Source organism: Cyphomyrmex costatus, unplaced genomic scaffold, assembly GCF_001594065.2.
Source record: "Cyphomyrmex costatus isolate MS0001 unplaced genomic scaffold, Ccosl1.0 scaffold162, whole genome shotgun sequence".
Taxonomy (NCBI): domain Eukaryota; kingdom Metazoa; phylum Arthropoda; class Insecta; order Hymenoptera; family Formicidae; genus Cyphomyrmex; species Cyphomyrmex costatus.
Genome location: NW_017275632.1, coordinates 714,221 through 740,389, shown reverse-complemented (window position 1 = coordinate 740,389; position 26,169 = coordinate 714,221). Strand labels below are relative to the sequence as shown.

Sequence of the window (26,169 nt, the reverse complement as noted above, 5' to 3'; positions counted from 1 at the left end):
TAACGCAACGGGCGGTCTTTTACTTTCAGTTGGGCGATGCGATGTTCGTCGAGCTGCCACGCGTCCGCCTGGATGGCGGCGCACGTGCTTTTCGGCAACATTGGGGCTACGAAACACGACCGTTAGCACCACCACCGCCGCTAATCGAGGAGGACGAGGCAGCCATCGAACCGGAAACTGTCAGCCTTCGGGAAGCTAACACCGCATCTCCAATAGGTGAGTATCGCTGATCGATTTTGATATGACCGAAATGTAGTCGTCTCTCGCGATAGTCTCGTTTCCGCAAACAGCACCGATATACTTTTCACGTCCGGTCGCTGTCCGATTGAATTTTACATTATCGCTTTTTGCGACATTCTAACATTGAATTTCTTGCTAAACTTCTGGCATTTGTAATATATTGTATAACGATAGGCTTATTTTTATGATTTTTTTTCGTTAATGCTCTATTTTAAAATACATGATCTTGTACGTATAATTACTCTATTACGCAATAATTAATTTGGGCATTTTAAATTGTTGCAATATATTAATTCTCTTATAGAAAGATGATTGGGTATGTTAAGTTAGCACCCCAACTATAGTACTCAGGAGTTCTGATTAGAGTTCCCACTTCCTTTTGACGAGACGAAGAGTTCCCTATAGTTAATAACAAGAGTTCCGCTCAATAAACATTTTTTTTACATTTTTTTAAAATGGGGTGCTAACTTTTTATCGAATTTCGAGGTGGAATAGTTCTGAGCGACTCAATAGCTTCAATTTGTGATTGCCTAGAGTTCCTGATATGTAAAAAAATTTTTCGAATAATAAAAAAAAAATTTTAAATTTTTGAAAAATTAATTTTTAGGTACAATAGTTCTGATGATAATTTCTGCTTCTTTTTGACGATACGAAGAGTTCTCTATGATTTTTAATGACATATGCGCTTAATAATTTTTTAATAATTTTTTTTAAATGTGGTGCTAACTTTTTAACGAAATTCAAGGTCGCATAGTTCTGATCAGCTTAACAGAACTATTTTGTGAATACCCAAAGTTCTTGATACATAAAAAACATTTTTGAAATATAATAAAGTTTAAAAAAAATAGCGGAAATCTTCGAAAATTTTTTTGAGAGTACCAAGTAGTTCTGAGTAGCGTTTCTTATAGTTTTCGACGAATTCTATCGAAAACTGTAAGGTGAAATAGCGATTGGACCAACGGTTTGCAAGATACAGCGACATTTGTCAGAAGATCAACAATTTTTAGAGTACATCTCGGAAACCATTGGTTCAATCGCTTTGAGCCCTGATACTTTTCGACAGAACTCACCGAGAACTATCCAGAACTCTGAACAGAACTACTCGGTACTCCCAAAAAATTTTCCGACGTGGGACTTGAAAAAAAATTTTTGATCAAAAATTTTTTGGGTGTACCGAGTAGTTCTGATCGGAGTTCTGGACAGTTCTTGGTGAGTTCTGTCGAAAATCATCAGGGCTCAAAACGATTGGACCAACGGTTTCCGAGATATACTCACTTTAAAAATTGTTGATCTTTCGACAAATGTCGCTGTATCTTGCAAACCGTTGGTCCAATCGCTTTTCCACCTTACAGTTTTCGATAGAACTCGTCAAGTACTATAAGAAACGCTACTCAGAACTACTCGGTACTCTCAAAAAAATTTTCAAAGATTTCTACTATTTTTTTTAAACTTTATTATTCTTCAAAAATGTTTTTTATGTATCAAGAACTCTAGGTATTCACAAAATACTTCTGTTACTCTGATCAGAACTATGCGACCTTGAATTTCGTTAAAAAGTTAGCACCCCATTTTTTAAAAATTATTAAAAAATGATTATTAAGCGCATATGTCATTAAAAATCATAGAGTACTCTTCGTATCGTCAAAAAGAAGCAGAAATTATCATCAGAACTATTGTATCTAAAAATTAATTTTTCAAAAATTTTTAATTTTTTTTTATTATTCGAAAATTTTTTTTACATATCAGGAACTCTAGGCAATCACAAATTGAAGCTATTAAGCCGCTCAGAACTATTCCACCTCGAAATTGGATAAAAAGTTAGCACCCCATTTTTAAAAAATGTAAGAAAAATATTTATTGAGCGGAACTCTTGTTATTAACTATAGGGAACTCTTCGTCTCGTCAAAAGGAAGTGGGAACTCTAATCAGAACTCCTGAGTATTATAATTGAGGTGCTAACTTAACATACCCAAGATGATTTATGTAGAAAGTCAGTGTATTCAATTTTTTATTGTATGAAAATATTTTTTAATTTAAGTGTAACAGTATGAAAAGACTTAAGAGAAACTTAAAGCAAAAGTAGATTTTTAATGATAAATCAAGTTCGTCATTTATTTATACCATTTTAAAAATAAAAGCATTAAAATTATAACATGTAATTTGAAAGGATATAAATTGTAAATATGGTACGAAGAAATGGATACTATATTATAACATTTTTTGCACTTATTGAAAATTAAATTGATTGTTTAAAAATTAAACTTTTTCCGTTATAATTCCTCATCATATAATATATAAATTTTGAAATATGATAATTGTTATTATGTACGAAGTGCCAGAATAACCATTGTTACTAGTATATACATATGTGAATAACTATTTGAAAAACATTGGAGACAATTCTGTTAATTTTAATTAAAATAGAATCACGAGTCTTTAATCTCGCGTTTGTGTTTTTCATACAACGAGCTCGCGTGATTTTGTGTGAAATCATCGAAATGCTTTGTATCTGCGGAAATGCGTTAGACGCGGTGTTTAACACCGGTTAACACTTGTATCTTTGATATAATAGCAAGAGAATCGGAGCCGGTCGACAATAATTGCGCTTTGTTTGAATTGTTGCTGGCATCGCTGCGACTGACAGACACCGCACGACGGCGCGTCCTTAACGAGTTGATATTGTTCAAAAGGAATCAAGTGCACTTTTCCCCTACCTCCCTTTCCACTTTGTTTTTGCAGCAACGTGAAAGGGCAGTGAAGAAAAAATACAATTATACTTGGGAAATGGAATGGAAACCTTTTACCTTTACAGCGTCACGAATTTGAAACACGAAAAAGACTAGAGAAAGAAAGAGAAGAAATTACTTTGGAATTATTAAATTCTCCGATTCATTTTGGCAACTTATAATATTATAACATAAAAAAATTATAAGAATTCCTGTTGTAATTTTGAGCACCTTTTTATGATCAAATGAGAAAGGACGTTGATTTGTTCTAACTTTTTAAGGGGAAAGTCGTCTAATTATTGACTAAACCATATAATTTTTGTATCATAAATACTTTTTTTGTCATTTACAAATTCGAAAATACTTTTACAGGATTAAAGTATACACATTAATACGTGAGGTAGAATCTATGCTGAAAACGATAAAGAATTTCAAAATTGAGTTCTTTTTTATTATTTTTTAATCCAATATGACGTTCCAGAGCTGTCACGTCGTTGCACGTCGTAACAACATTTGTTTCATATAAAAAAGCTGCGCAATCTGTACTTAAAAAATAGTAGTGCACAGTCACATAGTTTTCATGAACAAACAGCGTCGAGTGCTTAGAATTGAACTTAGACACTTTACCGCGACAAATTTACAATACGAAAATTGACAGGTAATGCGACTGCTTGCATTAGTGGCTGCGTGAGATGTTAGTGTGGTGTGTGTATATAAAAGATACGACGATGTGTTGTAAAACATCGACATTGGCGATTTTGTTCGAGCTCTGTGCTTTAGGCTCCTTAATGAATAATCTCTTTTTCCTTGATATATCTAAACAAAGTGAATGTATCTAAAAGATGCCTGAGATATTTAGGATAAAGCAGTTTCCTATAACAATTCATTTTATTAATTTTTGTCATATCTCAATACGATAAAATATAATTTTGTGAACTTATTTGTAGGTATTTTTTTAATCATATGTTGCATTTTAGTAAATTAATTTTCATATATTTGTTCTTGTTGTATTTCCTGCTTTACCGATATACATCTGCCATATCATCTACGAGAAAGCACGATTTTATAGATGCTTTTGTTACCAACTGTCGGTATCTTAATTTTTCTTGTAGCTTATAGGTGGCAGTAGAAGTAAAAAATTCATTGGTTGTAAAATCGTAGAGATTATTAAACGGTTAGGTTTGGTTAGGCTTGACGAATCTATCGATTTAAGCTTATTATAACATAATCACATATCAATACATTTACACATATTACATAAATCTGTATAATATATTTTTATACAGTTTATCTAATTATAGTAATAGTATTAATGGTTGCAACAATAAGGAGAGATCGAAATAAAAACTGGATTTATGTGTATTTGTAATAAATGAAATAAAACAGTACATATTTATTTTTGTGTACTATCCTTATGCCGCCGACAAATTTATAAAATAAACGTTTCTAGACTTATGTAACAATATGAATATTTTAATATTAGCGGCATTCTTTTATATTTAAAAATTATTCAAAAATAGCATTAATAAGAAAGTATATATATGTTTTTATATTTCACTAATCTTTCTTTAAGAATTTAAAAATAATTTTATAATATATATAAACGATTTAATATATGGAATACAATGAAATTAGAGAAAAACATTTTTGTTTTTTGTCATTGGCTAATGCTTATGTTATTTCGGATTTCAAGGATACATTTTACGAGCCATTGTATTGCGAAGTATATCGGGCTTTCCAATACAGCTTTTTGTTGAAAGAATATAAAAAAGAAAAAGGGCTTCTCGAGCTCTTCTCTCTTGTGGATAGGTATAACGATGACCTAATTCCAGTAAGAGTTCCGAGAAAATTCTATTTCTCTTTTGTGTTATTTAAAAGTCTCATTGTAGAACATTCCATTCCGCTATTATGCGCGTGGGAGTATGATTCCGATAAAGTGACGTCGTCGCAAGAAACTACCAGAAAAATATTATCTTTTGTATATCTAATTAAATCATGATCAACTCATTATATGAAAAAATAGTTCCTTTTTTATTTTACACCCATTGTGTCAATTCATTTGTTTATTTCATCTTTTTCAATTAATCTCTTTTACGGCCTCGTATATTATCCTTTTTTTCTGCATGTATACTCACGCGGAAAAACTGCTTTCGCACGAACGCGCAATGACGATGCAAGGATAGCGGCGCGTCGACAATACAGATTTTAATATATACTTTGTGGCCTTCGATACCTTTGTCACGTGCAAATGTTATCATTGATGCAAAAACGTGAGAATTTTTAAAGGAGCGTAAATATCCAATTCAGGAGAAATTTATGCGCTAATTGTCGAACAACGCTTTTCTCACAAATGCGAGTTTGATAAACTTTTATATAAACATTATATTACATTTTATTTTTTAAAAAACTGTTTCACTAATCCAATAGCTTCGCTATTAAATATTTGATGAACACGAAATAACTGTACTTTCAGTATTAATGTAAATTGTACAGTATAAGCGTTAAGATAAAAATTGCACTGCATCTTATTTTCCAATTTATTACAATATTACCATATTCATATTGATATTGATTTATCAAAACATTAGTTTTTTCGCATAAATACAACAATTTTTAATATGAATCTTTTGAGATAAGCATACACATTTTCTGTTACTAAAGCGCGTCTTATTGTGATATTATCTCCGCGTGAAATTGATTTTCTTATAAAAATTTAAATTTAACTTTATATGAGCCTATTTGCCACGAACGAGATCGAGAAGCGAAATGTCAATTTAGTTGAGAGTTGAGAGCCTTCATTGACAGCCTTCTCTCATCGCGATCGTCATCGCCGTGGTATTGTCTGAAGCACCGGAAATGCTCTCGCCGGAAGAACCATCCTAGTAGTCCCGGTTTGAACCACGCACAACGTCCCCTTCTGTCATCAAGACCTGCGTGGGTCTTGGGCGCGTCCATGCACGCATGAATGCCCGTTTCCATCCACGTAATACACGCTAGATCCCGACACTGCTATTGCCGATCACGTTCGGTACACGAAACACATTGTGTAGGATTAAATACTGAATAACCGACTCGAAAGGTGTGAATGCTAATTGCAAAGGATCAGTTGGCATCTCTCTGTTTCTCTCAAATTGAAATCGTTTCGTTCAATGAGCGATTTTTATATGTTTATTGCTATTATTACCTTGAATGTATATTACTTGTCCATCATAAATCATATCTACATCAGAAGTAACAATGATTCAAACATTAATATATAAAATTACAACTTTGTACCGTCTAATCTATTTTTAAATAATTATTTTGAATTAAAGGGCAATATATATAAATTTTGTATTTTATATCAGTTTTAAGATTAATGTTTAAGAACTTTTGAAAGGATTAGACAACACTATTTATTAATAAATATTAAATCTTTCAATGAGCATACGAAAGATTCTTTTAACTTCCTTGGCACTTGCTAAGATTATCGTTTTTTATTTTTGACATAAATGTACGCACCTCGAATTTCTAATCCTGTAAACTTAATAATAGTGAAGACGATGAAAGATAGATGATCATTTCCATGTGATTCACGATATCCTCAAGAAAAATCGTGCTCGTGTCTGATGAATGCGGACCGTTAGCTGCCAGGGAGCCGCCATTAAAGTGTCTTGTCGTGAGTTAAATTCGCGATTTGTATGCACGAAGTATACCAAACGTGACACATCCGATCGCGATTTCAACCGACGACTCTAAGCAAAATAGAAGTTTTTTCTTTTGAATACAATGATTAAATCATCCAAGCAGAAGGATATTGCAATGATAAATTTTGTTGTACGTGGTAAATGGAAAATCTTTAGAAATATGGAAAAAGTAATGTTCACAAGCAAAAAATGTTGCTTATTTAAAAAAAATTTAATGATAGTATATATATACATATATACATATTACCATATTTATTTTTAAATAAATTAAATATAAATAACCACAAATATGTAGTATAAATTTTAAACAAAAACTGCTCCTAAAATATTATAAGTCATTTAAAAGAATAAAGAGTAGCTTCAAAATCTTAATGATTATATCTTGCATTCAGTTCCATAATCTTTGAATCTGAATTCTAAATTCTGTCGACGAAGAAAGTAGGAAATCGTCGTGTCGCAAGACATTTCTTAACGCAGTGTCTATAAATAATTAATATAATTAAGCTTGTATCAATCTAAATCTAATGTGCGTTCGTTAACAAAATGCTTTCTACTTTACTTCTGGTAGCAATGTGGAATGAAGATCGTGTTTTGCATCGCCTACTTTGCGCCTACGTCCCTAATCTCGCTATTGTTTCTCGGATTATTTCGCAGCAAAGGTGGCTAATTGCATGTCGCTGTCGACACGCGTGGGAAAGCGCTAACGATTTCTACGCGTGACTTCGCGACGTTATCTTACTCGTATCGTTCTGATTTGAAGAGAAACAATTGTGAATCCATTTTTATCATTATTAAGTCACTTGTCTTGCGTTTATTTCAAAATTATTAAAAATTTACAAAATAACTTTTTAACGTGTTAATACTTGACAGATCTCTATAAGTATTCATTTACAAACTAGAATTTTCTATTCAAGTAGATAATCGTAGATTCAAACATTCAAGTAAAGATTGATTCTTATCGGAGAATATTCTTTAAAGTTTACTGAAACTAATCAAATTTTTGTCAGATTAGAATGTTTTTTTATAATTATTTATACATTTGTTTTATAGAAAAATATAAATAAAAAAGCATATTTTGTTTTATTCAGAACTTGTATGTGTCCGAAACACATCTTTTGATATAGTAATTATATTTAACATATTTGAATAACTGAGCATTTTTAAAACCACATTCTTATATGTTGAATAAATTATTGCAGTTTTCAATTTAAATTTAAATGGAACATGAAAATCAATATCAAAAATTTTTTAATTTAGTAATTTTAAATGTTTTTTTTATAATTTTTGTGTTATACTATTTAATTTTATATTCTATATTTTCTAAGATTAATCTAGATGAAAAAAGAAAATAAAGCATTGTTGAATTTTTTGCAAACTTGGTACAATTATTAACGACGCATTTAATTTGTCCATTGATTTGAGGGAAGACGCAACTTCCGTTATAACCACTGTTTATCGTCGACCGCACATCCTTCGGCTATTACGAAATAAAGATCCATCTCGGACAAACAGTCTGTCTTGACTGATCGACGTTCCCGTTGTCGTAACGATTGCACGCGTGCAACTCAATTGACGGAGCAAATTGAACGGCATCCGGAAGTCTCCGTGTTGTTTCGTCTTATATAGTGTATAATATCGCGGAAGCTTTCCATGAACCAATTTACATTGTTTAATTACTCGTTGTCATACTTAATTACTTTTCTCGTACATAGCTTTCTTTTATTCGAGGACACATGCAGGAAATGTTAATTTTTATGATAAGCTTGAAATAAATTTTTTTTAATCGTCGATTGTGTTATCTCTCATTAATTTTGGAAATTAAATTGCGTTATTATTTTTGCACGGAAGATACGTCGAAATTTTATATTTCTATATTTTCGGTTGTACAGACTCAAAGCGGGAATTTTCTGGATCCTGCAGCTTCCGATTGAAATTGTGTTATACGTAGAAATAATACGTAAACATTGCACTGCGTATCAATGCTGCTATATGTATATTCTATTTTCAGACTGAATTGAATAGAAATGATATTTTTTCAGAAATATCCTATATATAGTATTGTATATTTGTAATAATGCAACAGCTTTTGTGTACAAATAATTCACATTTTATTATGAAAAGAATCCACCCTCGTGAATCCTCGAGTAGAACCTAATAGATAGAAAATGTTGTCAACATACAATGAAAACATTTCCTGAATTATATATTCACACCTGAATTATATGTATATATAAAACGTCAAGCCATATTTTTGTCCGGATAGATAATCACGAAATTGATTTGAAGGTATAATTATGTTTTCCTGATTAATAAATCAATAATAAAAATAGAGTCGTTTTTATAATCTTGTAATCCTTACTCGAGTCATTGTCGCCCCACCTCGTACTGTGCGATGATTTCACACGAGCCGATTGGTGCAGCGGACTAACAGGCCGGAATCCTCCTCATCGAAAGTCCTCGGCGCCGGATGCGATAAAACGACTCGTCGTCGTCGTCGTCGTACTCATCATCGTCCGCTCTTCCAACACGACACCGATATAAGTGCGTTCACGCCGTTCGTCAGACGGACGTTGCAAGAGCGGCGTGGATTAAAGTCGGTAAAGTGTGCTAGGTCATTGCTTTTCAGCGACTGAGCCAAGTGATCCGTTACAGTCATCGTGGTACACGCGATCCTAGACGGTCGCTATGTTTTATTCTTTTTTTCTTGCTAGCCAATTTTTTATTGTAACTTGTCATCGTGACGTCTTGAACTAATCGAACGTGTTGTCTCCGAACGAGCTAAACCTGTGTGTAAATAATTATGATTTGCACGAGCGCGAGTGTCGAGAGGAGTATTGTGTTCGGAAAAGTCAGCTGTGTGTGATGGGATATACGATCAGTTTTGACATTCGCAGTATTTACGATTTTGTCACATATTATAGATTGACGGATTATTTTAGCGTAGAAAAAAGGAGTGCATGCTTAGAAATATCGAGGCATATACATATATTCAAAGACTGACCTTGTGGATAGAGAGCGGTTATCGTAGCGAATTTATAGGGATTGACTGATGGTTCGGTACATCTTGAGGGAGTGGTCGTGCTATTTGTTGTTTGACGATGACGCGTCGATAAGGCGCGTTTAATTGAGGGGAAAGAGGTTGGGTGTCCCACTTGTTAGACCATTACCAGTGTTTACAATACGAGAGTGCGTTATCGCAACTATAAACGAGACAAAAGTGTTCCGCATTGGGGGCGATTATCACTCGATTAAACGATCGTCATCGCCACTTCAGGATGAGTCGAAAGAAAGTATGGAATTCTATTATGCGACGGAAGAAGAAGAACCACTTGGATTTAAGCTCCAAAGATGAGAATTCTCCTTCGGGCAATGTTTGTAAGTTTGTCAGAAAGTCGAGTATCTGTTTCTTTAGAGAGAAATCTTCATTAGCGACTTCTTGCTCCAATAACGAACAATTTAGGTATACCAAAGTATTATTTATTTTAAAATCTGAAGGTTTTTTGTCTAAAATATACAGATACTAGCTTTTTTCTCGCTTTGACTTATACAGTGGATCCTTTGCTAACACCAACTATTACGCTTCGTTGCTATTATTTACGATTAACACACTTCATGCATTGTTTCAATAATAGCACAGTTACGAGTTACGCAGAACATCGGCAGAAGCTCAGGGTCTTTTTGCGGAAATGAAAACCGCAACCTGTTTGCCTCACGTCATTAAATACCTCGAACGCGCGAGTGTATGTGCATACACGCGTTGTGACTTCACATGCTGCTTTATCGCTTGTAAAACCATCGTCTGTTCGTCTAGATTTACCACGACTGCGTAAAAGATTATTTATTATCCGCGCGAACATGATAAAATTGCGCAAGTCTTTCTGCAATACGTAACTGTTTTTCTTACGTTGTCTTTTCTTTATTTTATATTTTCTTCGCTCACCGATTAAGTGTAGTAGATGAAACCGTAATTTTGCGTTCCTCTTTTCTTCGCTAGATTTATTTTATACAGCTTTGCTTTTCCTCTTGCAAAATTTGATTTAAAATAGAGAGATTTTTCCATCGCTACGATTTTTCATTCGGCTTTCTGGCGGAGGAACCAATCGGATATTACGCGCTTTACCTTTTTATTTCCTATAAAATTTTCATTTCTACCGGTTTCTCATCCCTCGACATTACATCAGCCTGACGCCTTTCGCATTCGAGATCCCACAGTTGGGAGAGAGAAAGAGGGAAGTCAGGACTGGCAGCATCTGCTGGAACATCGAATGGGAACGACACCATATAGCGAAGAAAAAAATATGATCGGTCGCGAAGCGGAAAAGCTCATGGAACGGAAAAATATAAGAAAGAAGAAATAAGTGCTAAACCATAATGTAAGAGAACAGTTAAGTAATCCGATGAAGTTGATATGAAATCAGAGTCAAGTTGAATTAGAGAAGCATTATTGCATTTCACAGACAATAAATGCACTGCGGAACGCTCTGAAAAAGAACGCGAAAGAGTAACGGAAGAAAAAATAGGACGGAAAAAGGAAGCACGACTACGGACATTCAATAACGGGAATGAAAATACAGATAAAAGAACAGGAAAGCCGACGGTGCGAATAAGCTCCTAATTGTATTTCATCGATTGGATTCACATCTGTTATCTTCTTTTTTAATCCGGAATCACTGCTAATACTGTCAAATTCTTCCCGAACTCTTCCGCGATCTGGAAGTAAGACATGAATTATTTACGGCTCTTTCAAAGTGGATTTAAAATTCGAATCACTCTGTTTATATCGTCTCTGTGAAAACGGAACGGATGAATGAAGAGAAAGAAAATGACGGAAGGACGTTGCTTCTCCAGTCGACTATTTTAATTGAAACGTCCGCGCATTTAATTAAAAATCACTGTCCGCTATGATACCAACCTGAAATCGACTATCCAGCTCGATTCTTCATGCTCAGTGAAATTGCGTATTGTAACTCCGCTTTGACAACAAAAGAAAATAAAAAACGTTATGAAAAATAACTAGAGTACGTTGTAAATATACATCGCCTGTTGCACAAAAGCAGGTGATACGCAGAACGAAATTAATTGAAATACACATGTATTATTTGAAACTCGATTTAAAATTCTGATTAATTATAAAAACATCTTATTTTCTTTGTTCTATTATTTATAATTCAACAAAATATAATTGAAAATATTTTTGATAATAAAAATTTGATTAATATACACATAATTCTTTTATTTTTTAAACAATACATAATCTTATTAAGCAATTATATCTTCATGGCTCAATGTAACACCGTTTTAAAGAAGTGTCGAATAAAAAGTGTCACAACTAGCCGCGCTCTACTCTATGAACGATATATATAAGTAGACCTCTTTTGAATTATAAATGATTAAATTCATATATGATGTAATTTAGATAATATAAAAAATGCAATTAATTGTCTTAACATAATTAAAATATTTTTAATTAATTATTCAATTAAATTATTTAGATTAATTATTTCAATAATATAAACCGTCAGATTTTTATGTTCGGAACAAGCGTCATGAAAGAGTGACTTACTATAGTGAAATAATCGGACCAGAACTTTTACTTTATGTTTCTTAAGGGGGAGACAGATTCCGTTGTTCGTTCAAATAGGTCTATTTGTCGAGACATTAAATAATTTCGAAGTACCGACATTTCGAAGCCATAATCGTTAATATCGCAGTGCGAAGGAAACGGTTATATGAATTAGTTGGCGGAACAAATCGCATGACGTTTACGCGGATTGTGCCAAATACGGAACCTCGTGCATCGAATGACCATTAACTTCTTCCTTTTTACGCGGAGCACGGAACCAAGGCTAATGCGAGAAAAATTGTTTTGATGGTTAGAGTGTAAAGAATAATATCCGAAATGATAATTGAATAATTCACGTGGATGACGCAGTTGTCATCTCTTTCATGGGTAAAGAGCGATTTCCGCTTTTTTCGATTAAATAGTTCGAATCACCGTCGTCGCTGCAACGAATTGGATTATGTACTATAGACAATTTATGATAGAGAATAATGTTGATATTAAGGAGAAGAAGGCGAGCAAGGGGGTAATCACTTAATGCAATCGTGGGATCATTATATTATATAATTTATATAAAATTCCGATGTACAATATAATCCGATAATTACATATGCAACTACGAGAAATAATTGTGTAATATTAGATAATATCGTTTATTTTACCAAATGATCTCATATATAGTGAAGAAAATTATTTGTCATCAAATAAAATCGTACGGAATTAAATAAAATCATCTAATCTGTAGGACAATATTCAGATAGAAAATTTCAGATAGTGGTTGCCTCTCCTCGGAGGCGAGTCAAGGCACGAAACACCGACTCACATATATTTTTTTTAGTATTGTAACCTGGTAACGTAAGCGAATAATGATGTAAGGCGACTCCGCGCTCTCGTACTTCGGTTTCATGTAGTTTAACTATCTCGCTTAATTGTGGTTATTATTGTTAAAGCGGATGTTATGACCGATTTAGTGTACGTTATTTCTCTTTCTATTTAGAATTAATTAATTATTAATTACTTAGAAAAACTTATTTCTTATTTAGAAAATCAGTGATCAATAGATTTAAAATTTTAATAAATCGCATATAATTAAAAAATCTATTAAAGTTATTTAAAATATGTATTTTAAATAAAAAAGAATAAAAGAGTTATTAATATTTATTGTTTTGTATTTTAAGTAACTTTTTCTGATCTATTTCTTATTTTAAAGAAGTTTTTTGTATCGAATTTTATAGACCTTATATGATTTGATATTTTAAATAAGTTTCTGAAACTTACAAATATTTTTTATTTTAAATAAATCGTATTATAGTTATTTTACCGAGCTTTGCGTAAAAATATAGCAAAAATTATCCGATTATACATTTATCCGGTTGCTTTCTTTTGCTATGGGATCGTATTCCACAACAGGTACATTAATAATTAGAAACTTTACGGCATGTACCGTCAGCTGGAGGACGAGAGTAATGGCGGCTTTGTCTTTGTCGAACCTCGGGGGTTCTTCCCTCTTCCACCGCCTTGCTCTTCGCGTTCTCCGTTTTCGTACGAGCGCGATTCCTATGTTCTCCTCACCCACTCTCGTCTTCTGCATCCACAATCTCTTTCTTTACGAGATGGAATCTCGAGACGAGACGGGTGCACAAACGCTAAAGGGCTAGAAAATGATCGAAGGATGAGAAGAGTATCTTTTTACGCGTTTCTTTGAATTTCTCTAAGAGACGAGAGTCTTACGCCTTACTTTTATGAGATAATACTTGCCACAATGTCTTTTACAAAGCAACCATTAGATATAAGACACAGACTATAGAGCTTTAAAACAAAATAGTTTCTGTTATTGCATTTAATATTTGAATACTTTTACTTCCTTACTTTATATCAACAAGTTTTCTTAAATTATATGATAAATTAATTTATAGATTTGATTTCAAAGACTTAACCATTAGAATCGGACAACAAATGGCTTAAGAAATGACTTTGTTTTTGCATGTATTTCTTTATTCAGTATAATAATAATCACAATTCATCTTGCGGTTCATCACGAACTTTATTCGCTGAATAAAGTTTGTTTTAGTCGAAACAACTAATTCAAGCGCGAATTTGCCGTAATGTTTTATGGCCCGTAGAATACTTTCTTTTCCTCTAAACTCGCGCACAATCCGAGTACAGTAATTATGAGTGCCGCTTGCCTTTTAAGAACCGCGATAGTCCATTGTATCTCTCTTCTTCTTGCAACTACTCGTAAAACCAGCGCTCTAATAATTATACGACGTTGGGAATATTTTCAATCACCGAGAACAGTGGATTAACAAAATAACTTTGTTAATTAGTCAAATACTGTTTTGGAATCACGAATATAATTTGTAAAAAAATTCAGTAAATTCGTTTTTTTTTATTAAATAAAGATTTTATTATTAAGGAATAAACGATAAATTTGCAGCATCGTTTCTTTAATATTCTTATTTTTGTTTTTTTTTATGTAGTTATACATAAAACAACGTTATAAGTTTATTATCAAAACTATAGATTAAAACAAAATATATATAGTATTTTTCATTGTGGTATTCTTAAAATTAAATATAATTTTACATAAATGTGATAAGATATAAATTGTATGAATCGATTGAGAATCTAGTTTCCAAATGGAATCACATCGTATTGAGTAGTGGGCTAGGTTCATCTGGCTCCTCCTACGTTGTATGAGTCAATCTCCTTGTACGGCAAAGAGGAGCGCGTCCGCTTATTTCGCACCGGAAATACAGCGTGGTTGACGACTTGATGGTCTTTCCTCATTATGAGCCACACCTTGTTCTTTTATTATAATTTACAAAATAATTTAAATTCTTCCGATTCTTATAAGTTTTTACCCAATAATCGAATATTTTGTATATTTTTTATAAAATTGGAAGATATATTTAATATTATTAAGATCGATATAAGATGCATAAACAGCATCAATAATCGTTAAATTGTTAGTCAATTTAACTCGTGATATTACTATGATAGTTTATCAGTGTTGCGTTTCAAGTCTGAAAAAATTTCAGCGCGCAATTGAAGAATCACATACGTTTATATAAATTTACACACAATTATTTAGAAGCACCCGTGATCCAACTTAGACCGCTGTAGGCATTGTCCCATTCGATTTCAAAAATATGTCTCTCGTATTTATATTTAATTAAATTTGTAATTTTATTTTACAAAATATGCCAATTTGTCAATTGGAATTATTTAATCATTTTAGAAAGCTAAAATAGAAACGATTACGTATTAAAAATTGTTTATTGGATATTTTAATTATAAAAGTATCCAACAGATTAGTTGAATTAATTTGTAGTTTATGTTGCACAAATTCACGTACTATCACTTTGAATGCTTGTTTCAAAATCATTTTTTTGAATGAATTTGTGTAAGCGTATTACGAAATTGCAGATGCAACATGCAGAGTAAAAATACAAATGAAATAAATCGTAGGAATTACGAGCTTTAAAGATAAATTTATGGCACCTCATTAATGTAAACATGTGTAATTACGATGATTTGGAGATTGGCCGCGCTTTCTCTTGTCTCTTTGCTAATGGAACAGCGTGATGGTTCAGCCTATAACAATGACTGCGTATGTATAGCGCAATCGGTGACAGTGCATCTAAATCCAACAATATATTACAAAACATACATCAACATAGTCCATACACTGCAGACAAGATAAAACATGAATCGATCATCGATTTTGTTTGTAATTTGCAGCAATATTTAAATGTATTTACGTAAACACTGCATAAAAATGTTTGCTAAACCTAAGGCCAACATATAATATTATTCCTAACAATCGTTTATTATAATTGTAAAAAAAACACAATTTTACTTATCTAAAAATTTAGCTAAATATAGATCTGAAAATATTTTTAAATCCCATCAAAATACATTAATATGTTAATTAATGCGGTACTGTCGGAAAAAGTCGAAAAGTCGGCCAGTACTGGCCGTTTAGGGGCACTTTACTCTTGACGTGCGGTGCCAGCGGAAAACTTAAAAATTTATTTAAACATATTAAACGAAGAGTACTCGGGTCGACACCTGCATATTTCTTCGGAACTATTGTAGTACTGTCGGAAAAAGTTGAAAAGTCGGCCAGTACTGGCTGTTTAGGAGTACTTTACTCTTGACGTGCGGTGCCAGTGCACGGATCGAAAAATTGTTTAAACATATTAAAAAGGTGGGTAGTGTCACTAAAACCGATCAGGAACTGTAGTACTCTTCGAGTACTACAAAAAATGGCGCAAAAAAAATAATTTTTTTGAAAGTTGAGGTGCGAGCTCTTTTTTTAAAAATTTATTTAAAAATATTTAATGGCCGGTACTATTGTTATAATCGATCAGGAACTGTAGTACTCTTCGAGTACTGTGAGATTCCGTCATAAAAATCGGCTTTTTCAAATTTTGCGGTGCCATATTTTGCGGTGCACCGCATATTTTTATTTTTTAAAATTTTTCGCCTAAATCAACAGTACTATTGATTAAACCTATCAGGAACTCTAGAACTATTGCGGGTGCAAGCAGCACTGTTATTAAAATTTCCGATTTTTAAAGTTGAGGTGCTAACTTTACAGAGACCTATTTTGACGGGAATGAATGGATCAATATGTGTATAAAATATTAAATATCTTTTTTTCTCTCCCCTGGCATCCTCTCAATCGTACATCAATGCATATGCGTTCGTAGTTCAGATACGTGTGCAATGCGATAGAGTTACGGAAGTATTTCCGTATTTTGTCGTCGGTCTTATCTGGTTTTCTGATTGCGTCAGTGGTTCTCAATCAATCGATGCTTGTAATTTTTGAATATTTGAGTATGATGCTTAATCAGGGAATAATCACCTTTAATAACAAGTATATATATATATATATACACATTAATATTTACTTAAAATATATTAAGTATACAATATACTTTTTTCTTCCAATGTTAAAAAATCTCAACATATATTGTCTAAACATTTTTCTAAGCCACGCTTTACTTTTTACTAACTTGGAAACATTTTACTAATTTGACAACATCTTGTAAATACACATAAATATTTTGTAAATTTTTCTTTCCTATATTTATGCCTGACATTGTACAACTTTATGAGGCTATGCTTATCCTTTTCATATTGTCACAACTTTGGATTTGTCAACACAAATATAATGCTTACATAGCGCCGTTATTACGACGAGTTTCCACGTTGCCAAGAAGAGGATCTCAACACCGGCATACCTTGGATTCGGAATTGTCCTCGTTGAGCGAACATGATAACAATCATCTTTTCGTGGAGTGTAAGTGTGCTCTCGTGTAAATATCTTATATAAGTATTAGCTTATGAAAAATATACATATAATTTTGATGCGGTTTAAGTTTGTAGAATTTGTTGATCTGTCCGAGCGTTTTAGGTAATGACTAGTTTTACACACGTCACATCAGTCTATTTTCTGGTTTAAAATTATCGCATTCAATTAGTTTTACTCTTTTATTTGTTTTATTTACTAAAAAGAAATTACTTTTCTCGTCAAAATTATGCCGAAAGTTGGTGGAACAATTTCCCAGTGTTTACGCGAGAAGATCGGCCGTCTGGAATCGAGCCAGTGGTATTTTTACGCGTTTCGTTGGTCGAATGAGACGGAAACTGCTGCGCAAACGAAAGCCGCAATATTCAACGATGTATGGTCGCAGTTACACGAAACGATCGGAATTTCGTGTTGTGGGCCAAGAGAGTTTTTAATACACAGTTGTGCGGAGAGGGGGAAGAGCAGTGTTGCGGCATTCATGCGCGCAAACTATGACCTATATTTGCGAATCATCGGCGAAACTGAAATGAGAAATCCCAGATGAAATGAATGTGGCTCCCTTACTCTGTGAACAACGATTTAAAATTGTATCGAATTGAAAGACGAATTATTGATTTTCAAACATGAAGTTTTAATTGACAGCGATATAATTCGTATGAAAGTGGAAGACACACGTTAAATAGTAATTTAAAACAGTAATATAAATGAAAGTACAATATAACAGAACAGAATAATTGATGAAATCAAATAAGAAAGAATCAACTATACTAAGATAATAATGGAGAATTAAATTACTAATTAATAGCTCGATTTTTTCCTTTTTATCTTTTGTGATATTAAACCGTTCAATTTTCTTTATTTACACATCAGAGAGTTTTCTTTGTGAAAGTGAAAAGCTGTGATTAAACTGCAAAATTTATACGAAACACAATTGAAAACGTGAAGCGTAATCTACGAAATACGTTACTTATGCCGTCGTAATAATTTTTCTCGCAGTTTGCAGATCCTTAAGCTTGCTAAACATATGAGATTTCTTTAAGATCTCACGCAGATTAGAACAACGGAAGTAGACCGAGCGCGTGGAAATTGGTAGAGGCGCGCAATGAATGCAGCTTTCACCGGATTACGCAAAAGAGGCGGTGAAGCTGCAGTTTGAAATGCAGCCGAGAACGCGAAACAATGACCAAGAAACTCGAGCAGATTCAATTCATGAAGCGCGAGGAAAAATGTGTCCCGGTTTCTCAACCAGAAAAAGGTGTGCAATTACAACGAGGGAATATTCTTCATATTTGTTGAATTGTTTCTCTCAATATTCTTAATATATGAGTTAAAACATAAATGAGCATTAAATAATAAATGAATAAAATTTATTAACTGATCAATGTGCGTTGCAATTATACGAACAGGATTGTATTGGAAATATTTGTCATGAATATAAAGATCAAAGTAAAACAAATTAAATTACAAATTAATTTTGATCAGTACAACTAAATTAATTAGTTGTTAATTGGCTATACATAATTTGTGACTAAAGGTTAGTTTGCAGACGTAGATAAAAAATAAATAATGAATTGATTAAATCACGATTGATGCTGAATAAGTAATACAGCATAGGATCCCCCACTTATTATACGAACACAGTGGTTTCATTCGTATTAGCTATAAAGCAGTGATATTTTGTAGATTATAAAACGCTGATCAAAAATTTTATTAAACAACCTTTAAAAAATAGATCTCGCTCTATTTGAAAGTTGTTTTTATTTTGAGTTTAATCAGACTGAAAACACTGAATAAATATTTTTATTAATTTAACTATTCCTTTTTAAATAACTGTACTTTAATATTATTATGCACAGAATAATAAGATAAATTAATTGATGCAAAGAAAAATACATTGTTGTTAAAAAAAATACATTGTAAAGAATAAAATTTATGAATTTTTACTTAAAGACGTAAGTGCACTTTCTGAGACATGCAAAAATATAAAAATTAATATTTTTGTGTCAATTTTAATATTTTTGCTCATGTCTCAGAAAGTTCATTACACATCTTTAAAAAATTAATTTTATTATTTACGGTGTATACATATAGTCTGCAAATATGCATATTGCAAATTGCATAATTTTTTTAAAAACCACTATGTAACATTAAAGTGTAATGTTAAGATACAGTTATCGAAAAATAAATATTTTATAGTAAATAAAAATACTTATATTTTAGTCTGGTTAGACCAAAAATAGCAATTTTTTAATGGTGTTAGAGCAAAATCTGTCCATTTTTTATGGTTTAACCTAAGGAAACTTAATTAGTATCTTAATCTATATTTTTATAAATCTTTTATAATTTATAAAATAATATAATAAGATTTATAAAATGAATTTATAAAATATAAAATTAGTTTCAGCTAATACAATTGAAATCACTTTTTCCAGATTAGTACGGAGTCTTTTATTTTAAATAATTTAATTTTAATTCGATTTTTATACATATATATTTTTATATATAATTTTTTATACGTGGTTCTTTAAATTATAGCAAATATACAATATAATATCTGTTAATATCCATGGAACGAAGTGTTCGTGTAAAATTCCATTTTATGTCGAACTAAACTCAATTGTATGTATCGCGATGTATAAAATTAACGACATTATACGCCACTTAGCGAGGCAAAATAGATCATCTCATTACGTACTATGGCCTGATTTCGCTCTATGGCGATTAATTTCATTTATGCCAACGACAAAGGCGATTTCGTGGAAGAGCATAAAAGCGATGGAGGACAGACGATTTTTTTGCTTTCGAGAGAGTTGATTAAATATTAACGTGAACAGAATTACGCAATGAGCATGAAAAGAAGCAATGGATTTCATAAGAAACAGACGATCTTGCGATCTTTTCTACTCGATTTCTTTTATTTCGAGCCTTCATCCGCTTTTCTCACCGTATTCTAATCGTTGCGCAACGTGAGAAGCGTTACCGATTTCAGAAGATAGCATAGAAACGTGCGACGCACAGGAACGTACATTAACAGTCCGTAACGGTTTTAGTTATCCAAGTAACATAATGATAAGCGCGATGACACGCCTTCTGACATGCGAAATTAGCTTTTGCATCCTTATGTAACTTGAAGAGACAATTAAAATAGATTACTTTTGATTTTATTATTATTTATTTCGAATTTTATTATTATTTAAATTGATTAAATTGTGATTGATATTAAATAAATAATACAGCTATTTTATTATGTATAGCAATTTTGATAACATTAAAAGGATCAAATTTTGTGATTCAGTTACTTTAGCATATTTACATGTATCATTTGATTTTGATATGTTTAGAATATAGATTTCGATATGTTTAGATTATAGTTAAATTTGTTATTAATGACAATTATCATATTTTGCATATAAATGCAGATAAACCACATAGCTGATGTATTGATTAAAATTTAATTCAAAATGAATTTGCAATAAAATTTTTTTTCCAACTTTTGAGCTTAGTATAAATAATAAGAATCTTATTAAAAAATGATAGGATAATATTAAATGTTGATTTTCTACAAGCAGATATTTCACAATCGTAAAATAACTGATCAGTTGACGAATTACTCACCAGAGCAGTAATGAAAAGTAACCTCACACGCGAGCTGAATCGCTAGCTTACGCGTGCAATGAGCAAAAGTCAAAGGTGACTTAATTACCGGCGACCTTATTTATCGCTGTAACGTTGAATTTCATGTAGGAGATGATGCATTCTTTTAGCGAAGCTATGAGAACTAATTTATTCAAAATGTACTTTTTTGTTTAAATTTTAATAAATAGTATTTAAATTTTAATAAATAGTATAGACTATTATACCAAAATTAATCTCATTGATAAATGCGGAAGAGTGCAACATAGAGTAAATATAATTATAGAGAGAACGAGAGAGAGAGAAATTACAGGAACGATAATAAAAGAAATAATGCAAAATAAGCGGTAATGGTTGGCTTTATTCGTGCATTACTGTGTTAAAATAATTCGCAATGTATCTCGACCTGTATCTCTACGTTGCTAAATTAATTCACATTGTTGCCACGAGTAATTATGAAAAGTCATATTTACCTACGGTAAATATAACCACGAGCATATTTACAGTATACACTGAATTTCTCGTATCCGTAAAATGAATCCCGAAAATATAATGTAGAATAATAATCAGATATCTCGAAGTTTTTTGAGATTTTATTTTCTTGGACGGTAAAAATTAAACGTATAATATACACATGATATGATATATTATTCGTTTAGAATAAAACATCTTTTCAATCGTGCGCATTTTTCTATAAGAATGTACAATAGATTACAAACAACACTGCATCCATTTTCAATATGAAAAAATTCCGATTCTTATGTGTAAATAGATTTGTTAATGATTTGACAAATGCTATCATACACGTCTAAAATTTTAAACAATCCTTGTCCTCCGATACGAGCTACTATTCGATCTTTTGCTATACTATATATATAGTTACCTTTTTTTATTTCTGTCACAAAGCAATCTTTGTCAGCGTGATGCACTGCGTGAAGTGTTGTAAAAGGACCGACAGATCAACATGGTGGTGCTTTTAATTGGTTCATGTAATTCCGCACGTATACGTTCCACGTAAACGTTTGCACGAGTACGTCGTTACGCACGTACGCTCACGATCGTGCTTCGCGATCCGAACAAGTAGATATGTATAACGTATATGTTTCTGCCTTGCGAAAGGACGCGCGAGAAAATCATCGATAGTTTCCGACAGACCGAAGGGTCCTCGAAATTGGTTTAATTGGCCGGATTGGACACAGTCTGTACGTCCAATCGTACGTCGCGCGCGCGGTGCTTGACTCGGGCGAAATTCAATGAAAACGCCTTTATTAGTTTTTATGTAGGGTGCTTGTGCAATATATACGAACGAGGGAAGTTCTATCCCTGCTTGTCTCCTGCACCTACTCAATTGGAGATAATCCAATGTGGCATTCCGAGGAATGAGTATATGTGAGTGTTCTGCTAGGCTGACAAACAGAAGGGTCAAGGTTGTTGTTTTTCTTGATTCAGCGATTTAACAAATAGAGCGTAAAGGGACATCGAAGCATCATTGATAACAACTATCGTTCTAGACTGATAAATATTATTTCTCAGTTTTATTCTCATGTAAAAATGTATTTCGTCAGTGTTAATATCTCATATGGATATGCGTAATAATATGTATTTTGAGGAAGAAAATCTTATATTTGAAAATGGAAAAATATAATTACAAGATACGATTGTGTAATTGTTTCAGTTACATTCTGTTCTGTTTAGACTGTGTTGTAAACAATTATTAATCTTCGTAAAACTAGCTTTTCTGATAATATCTTCTATTCTTTTTTGTTACAGGTGAGTTGAAGTCTCAGTCTCTGCCAAGAGGTTTTCCACCGCAAATAGTAGTCCAGCAGATTGATGATGAAGGTAAAACCTAGTTAATCAGTCTGCAAAGTTAATTAGTCGCTAATATCAATTTTACAATCAACCGTGCTACCAGGCTGTTTCCTGGGAATGTTAATTACAAATACGATTGTTCCCCGAGAAATAACGCCGCCGCATTCGTGGAAAGATCAGAAGCATTCAATACACCGACGCGATTCAGTGCATTATTTATGAATGTTCGCTGCTTCGAAAGGTAGAATTTTGCAGTGTTTGCATCGATTAAGAGAAAAGGAATCGAGCATAAATATGAACCAGTGATTCTGTTGAAATTAGCATAGGAGAATATTGAAATCGATTTATTATAATAGCTTACTCGTATGTTAATTAAAATGCTGCAGCAAGAATTTAATTAATTTAATTTTGATGCTTAATTTTTCATATATAATTAATCAACTTAATCGTTAATTCAATTCGCGCTGCATTAATTTAACGCAATTTCAAGCATAAAATTAATTAAATTAATTTTATTACATTAATTAGATTAATTTAAAATATCTAACGATTTCCAAGGATAATACGGAAAAAATAATTTTACTGAAATATTTAAAAATTTAGTTACATATATAGGGTAGGGCGGGGTAGTTGAGCCACTTTTTCTTTAAATTATTATAAATCTTCACACAATTATGATAGACTATATGTGCTCATATAGCCCCGCTCTTTAATAATCTGAAAATAATTTTGTTGGTCTATTAAAATAATTATTATGTATGACGCTCAAGCTGGTGGCTATTTAAATACTTTGCATTATTTTGCTTGAGTTTCTTACATTAATTATTTTGATAATCTAACAAAATTATTTTCAGAGCTGCATGTATCTACCTATAAATTTTCAGATACTTCGGTAAAACAGTAAGTCTTTGAGAATTCGAACCATTTTGCATATTGTCCATGAACGTAACATATCACTTTACGCGTAACAAAACCATTGAAATTCGCGCATTGTACACTGCCAATTGCAGTTCGTGAAAAATCGCTAATTTTTCTATTTATTGCCGCGCGTCCCGAGGTCGACTCGGTCCGCGGCGTCATCGTTAAAAAGGCCAGGGTATTTTTTATTCTCTCGATGTAATTTACCAGTCACTTTTGTTTTTATCGACTCGGTATAACCGAGTGACCCTTATTTCTCGGTCCGTCGATTAGCAAACGCATTCGTCTTGCAGGTAGATATATCTCCTGTGCACTGGGACACCCTGTAACCGTTAATTATTCAAATTGCCATATATGCGACCAGCACTCATGTACATACACAACTTACTTATAGCTTAGGCTGACGAACATCGTCCGTGTGCGTTTCCGGTCACTCCGTGTGTTACGTACGCGCTGACACGCATGAGCTTCGGACATGCAACGAATACACAACAACATGGGTTTTTTCGTCGTCCCTTTCTCGTTATCTTCCTTTCAGGTAGCGAAGGTGCATCTTGTCCTATGCACCTTCATATTATATATGTCTTTCCATTCCAGGTTAATTTTCTGCCCGCACACGAGATTATATATCCTCTATTTTTCGTAATTATAATCTTCTGCTGATTCATGATTGATTTTAGAAATTTTTTTATCTCAATGTATTCAAACCTTTTAAGAGGTATTTTAAGAACTAAAGTTTCATAAAATATTAGAAAATTGTTAGAAAGGGGAAGAAGGTGGAAGAGAGTGACAGAGATTAGAATTTTTGTTAACTAGAGATTATAAATTAACTAATATATATTAATAATTATCATGATTGTGGCGATAAGGCATTCTTCCATTATGAAATCAAACAACAGATGTCTTGTTCATACAATTCTTTGGGATCGAATTTACTTGCAAACAATCTTCTGCACTCTTGCATAGATTCCTCTTTAGGTCTCCAGATTTAGAAATGGCATGACGATAAGTCTGGACTGTAGACTGGGTGCTCCGGTATTTCCTCCCGGAACTGTGTCACCGTACGAGTTTCATCTAACATTAAGAGTTACAGAATCGGAGTCTTGAAGAGAATCTGAAAGGTAGGAAATTTTCGTGAGACGCAGAAATGTAGGAGGCTGATTGCGAATGAGTTCAATCCCAATCCGAGAAGTTTTATGAACAGAACATCCATCGTCTGATTTTAAACAGAAGAAATACCTTATCTCTACTATGGTGATAATATTATTAACATGTTAGTTGATTTTAATGTTCGAATTTTTCATTCACTACGTTTAATCTGACTCCGCCTAGTACAATTTACAAAAAATATTATTTACAATGAATAAAAGTTTCTGTAACTCTTAGATTGTAAAAATAATTGGTTTCAATACAGTATACAGACGATTGTGTTAATTTTTATAGTAATTTCTTATTGTAATAATAAACGTGAAAATTACTATCAAACTTAAATGTCGATGCGACACAAATTGCTTCCGATAATATCCGGGAGATGAGAAAATGCAATGTTAAAGTTTCAATCACATGTACCGGAACCGGAAGGACGATCTTGTCGGAGACCAAGTAAATCTAACAGGTGCTCTTTCCCTTTGGCTTCTTTGAAAGCTGTGTCGCTTTCTCGCTGTTGTTTCATTGAACGGTGTTATTTTTTTTGTCTCTTCATCAACATGCAAAGGAAAACTTTACTTCCTGTTTTTTTTTCCTTTATTATTCTCCACAGGCATCGAATGTTTTAAACGTGCATTTTAAGATTGTATTACTACATTGTTTAATTTTCACCTCCAATGAATTAGTTTAAAAACTGCAAGTTACATTTATTTAAAAATGTGTACTACGCGCGCGAGTACTGTATTATTACTAAAATTTCTTCAACGATTTTCCTGTAGTACAATCTTATTTATTTCATATTGGAAGTAAGTCCCGTTGCCAACTTCCTCGGCGCGTTATGTTTCATGTATAACTTCTGTTTTCACATCAAGGGATCAATTCTTGGCAAGCAGCCAGAGGAAATGCGGGCATGATTTCATTGATACAAGTTTCAATACCAACTTTAACTTCGTGGCTGTTTCTCGATGTTACGCGCTCCGTTTGCCAGTATCATAATAAATTAATGTACATTTCAGAGAAATCGTCATTAAAATTACATGATCATTTAGCTGTATTAACGTAATAAATTTTAATTAATAAATTCGAGACTTCTATATATGGAATAGTTTAAATTATTGTTCAGTTAAT

At 32.5% G+C, this 26,169-nt stretch overlaps 1 protein-coding gene across 1 annotated transcript in view; it reads left to right on the top strand.

Moving 5' to 3' along the window:
* The window catches only part of LOC108771588 (uncharacterized), a 63,107-nt gene extending 40,089 nt beyond the window's left edge, over positions 1-23,018 (top strand). The window contains exons 4-6 of the mRNA XM_018536910.1: positions 30-216; positions 17,407-17,523; positions 22,936-23,018. Coding sequence (XP_018392412.1) covers positions 30-216; positions 17,407-17,523; positions 22,936-23,018 — 387 coding nt within the window. The remainder of the gene's footprint in view (positions 1-29; positions 217-17,406; positions 17,524-22,935) is intronic.
* The last annotated feature ends 3,151 nt before the right edge of the window (positions 23,019-26,169 follow it).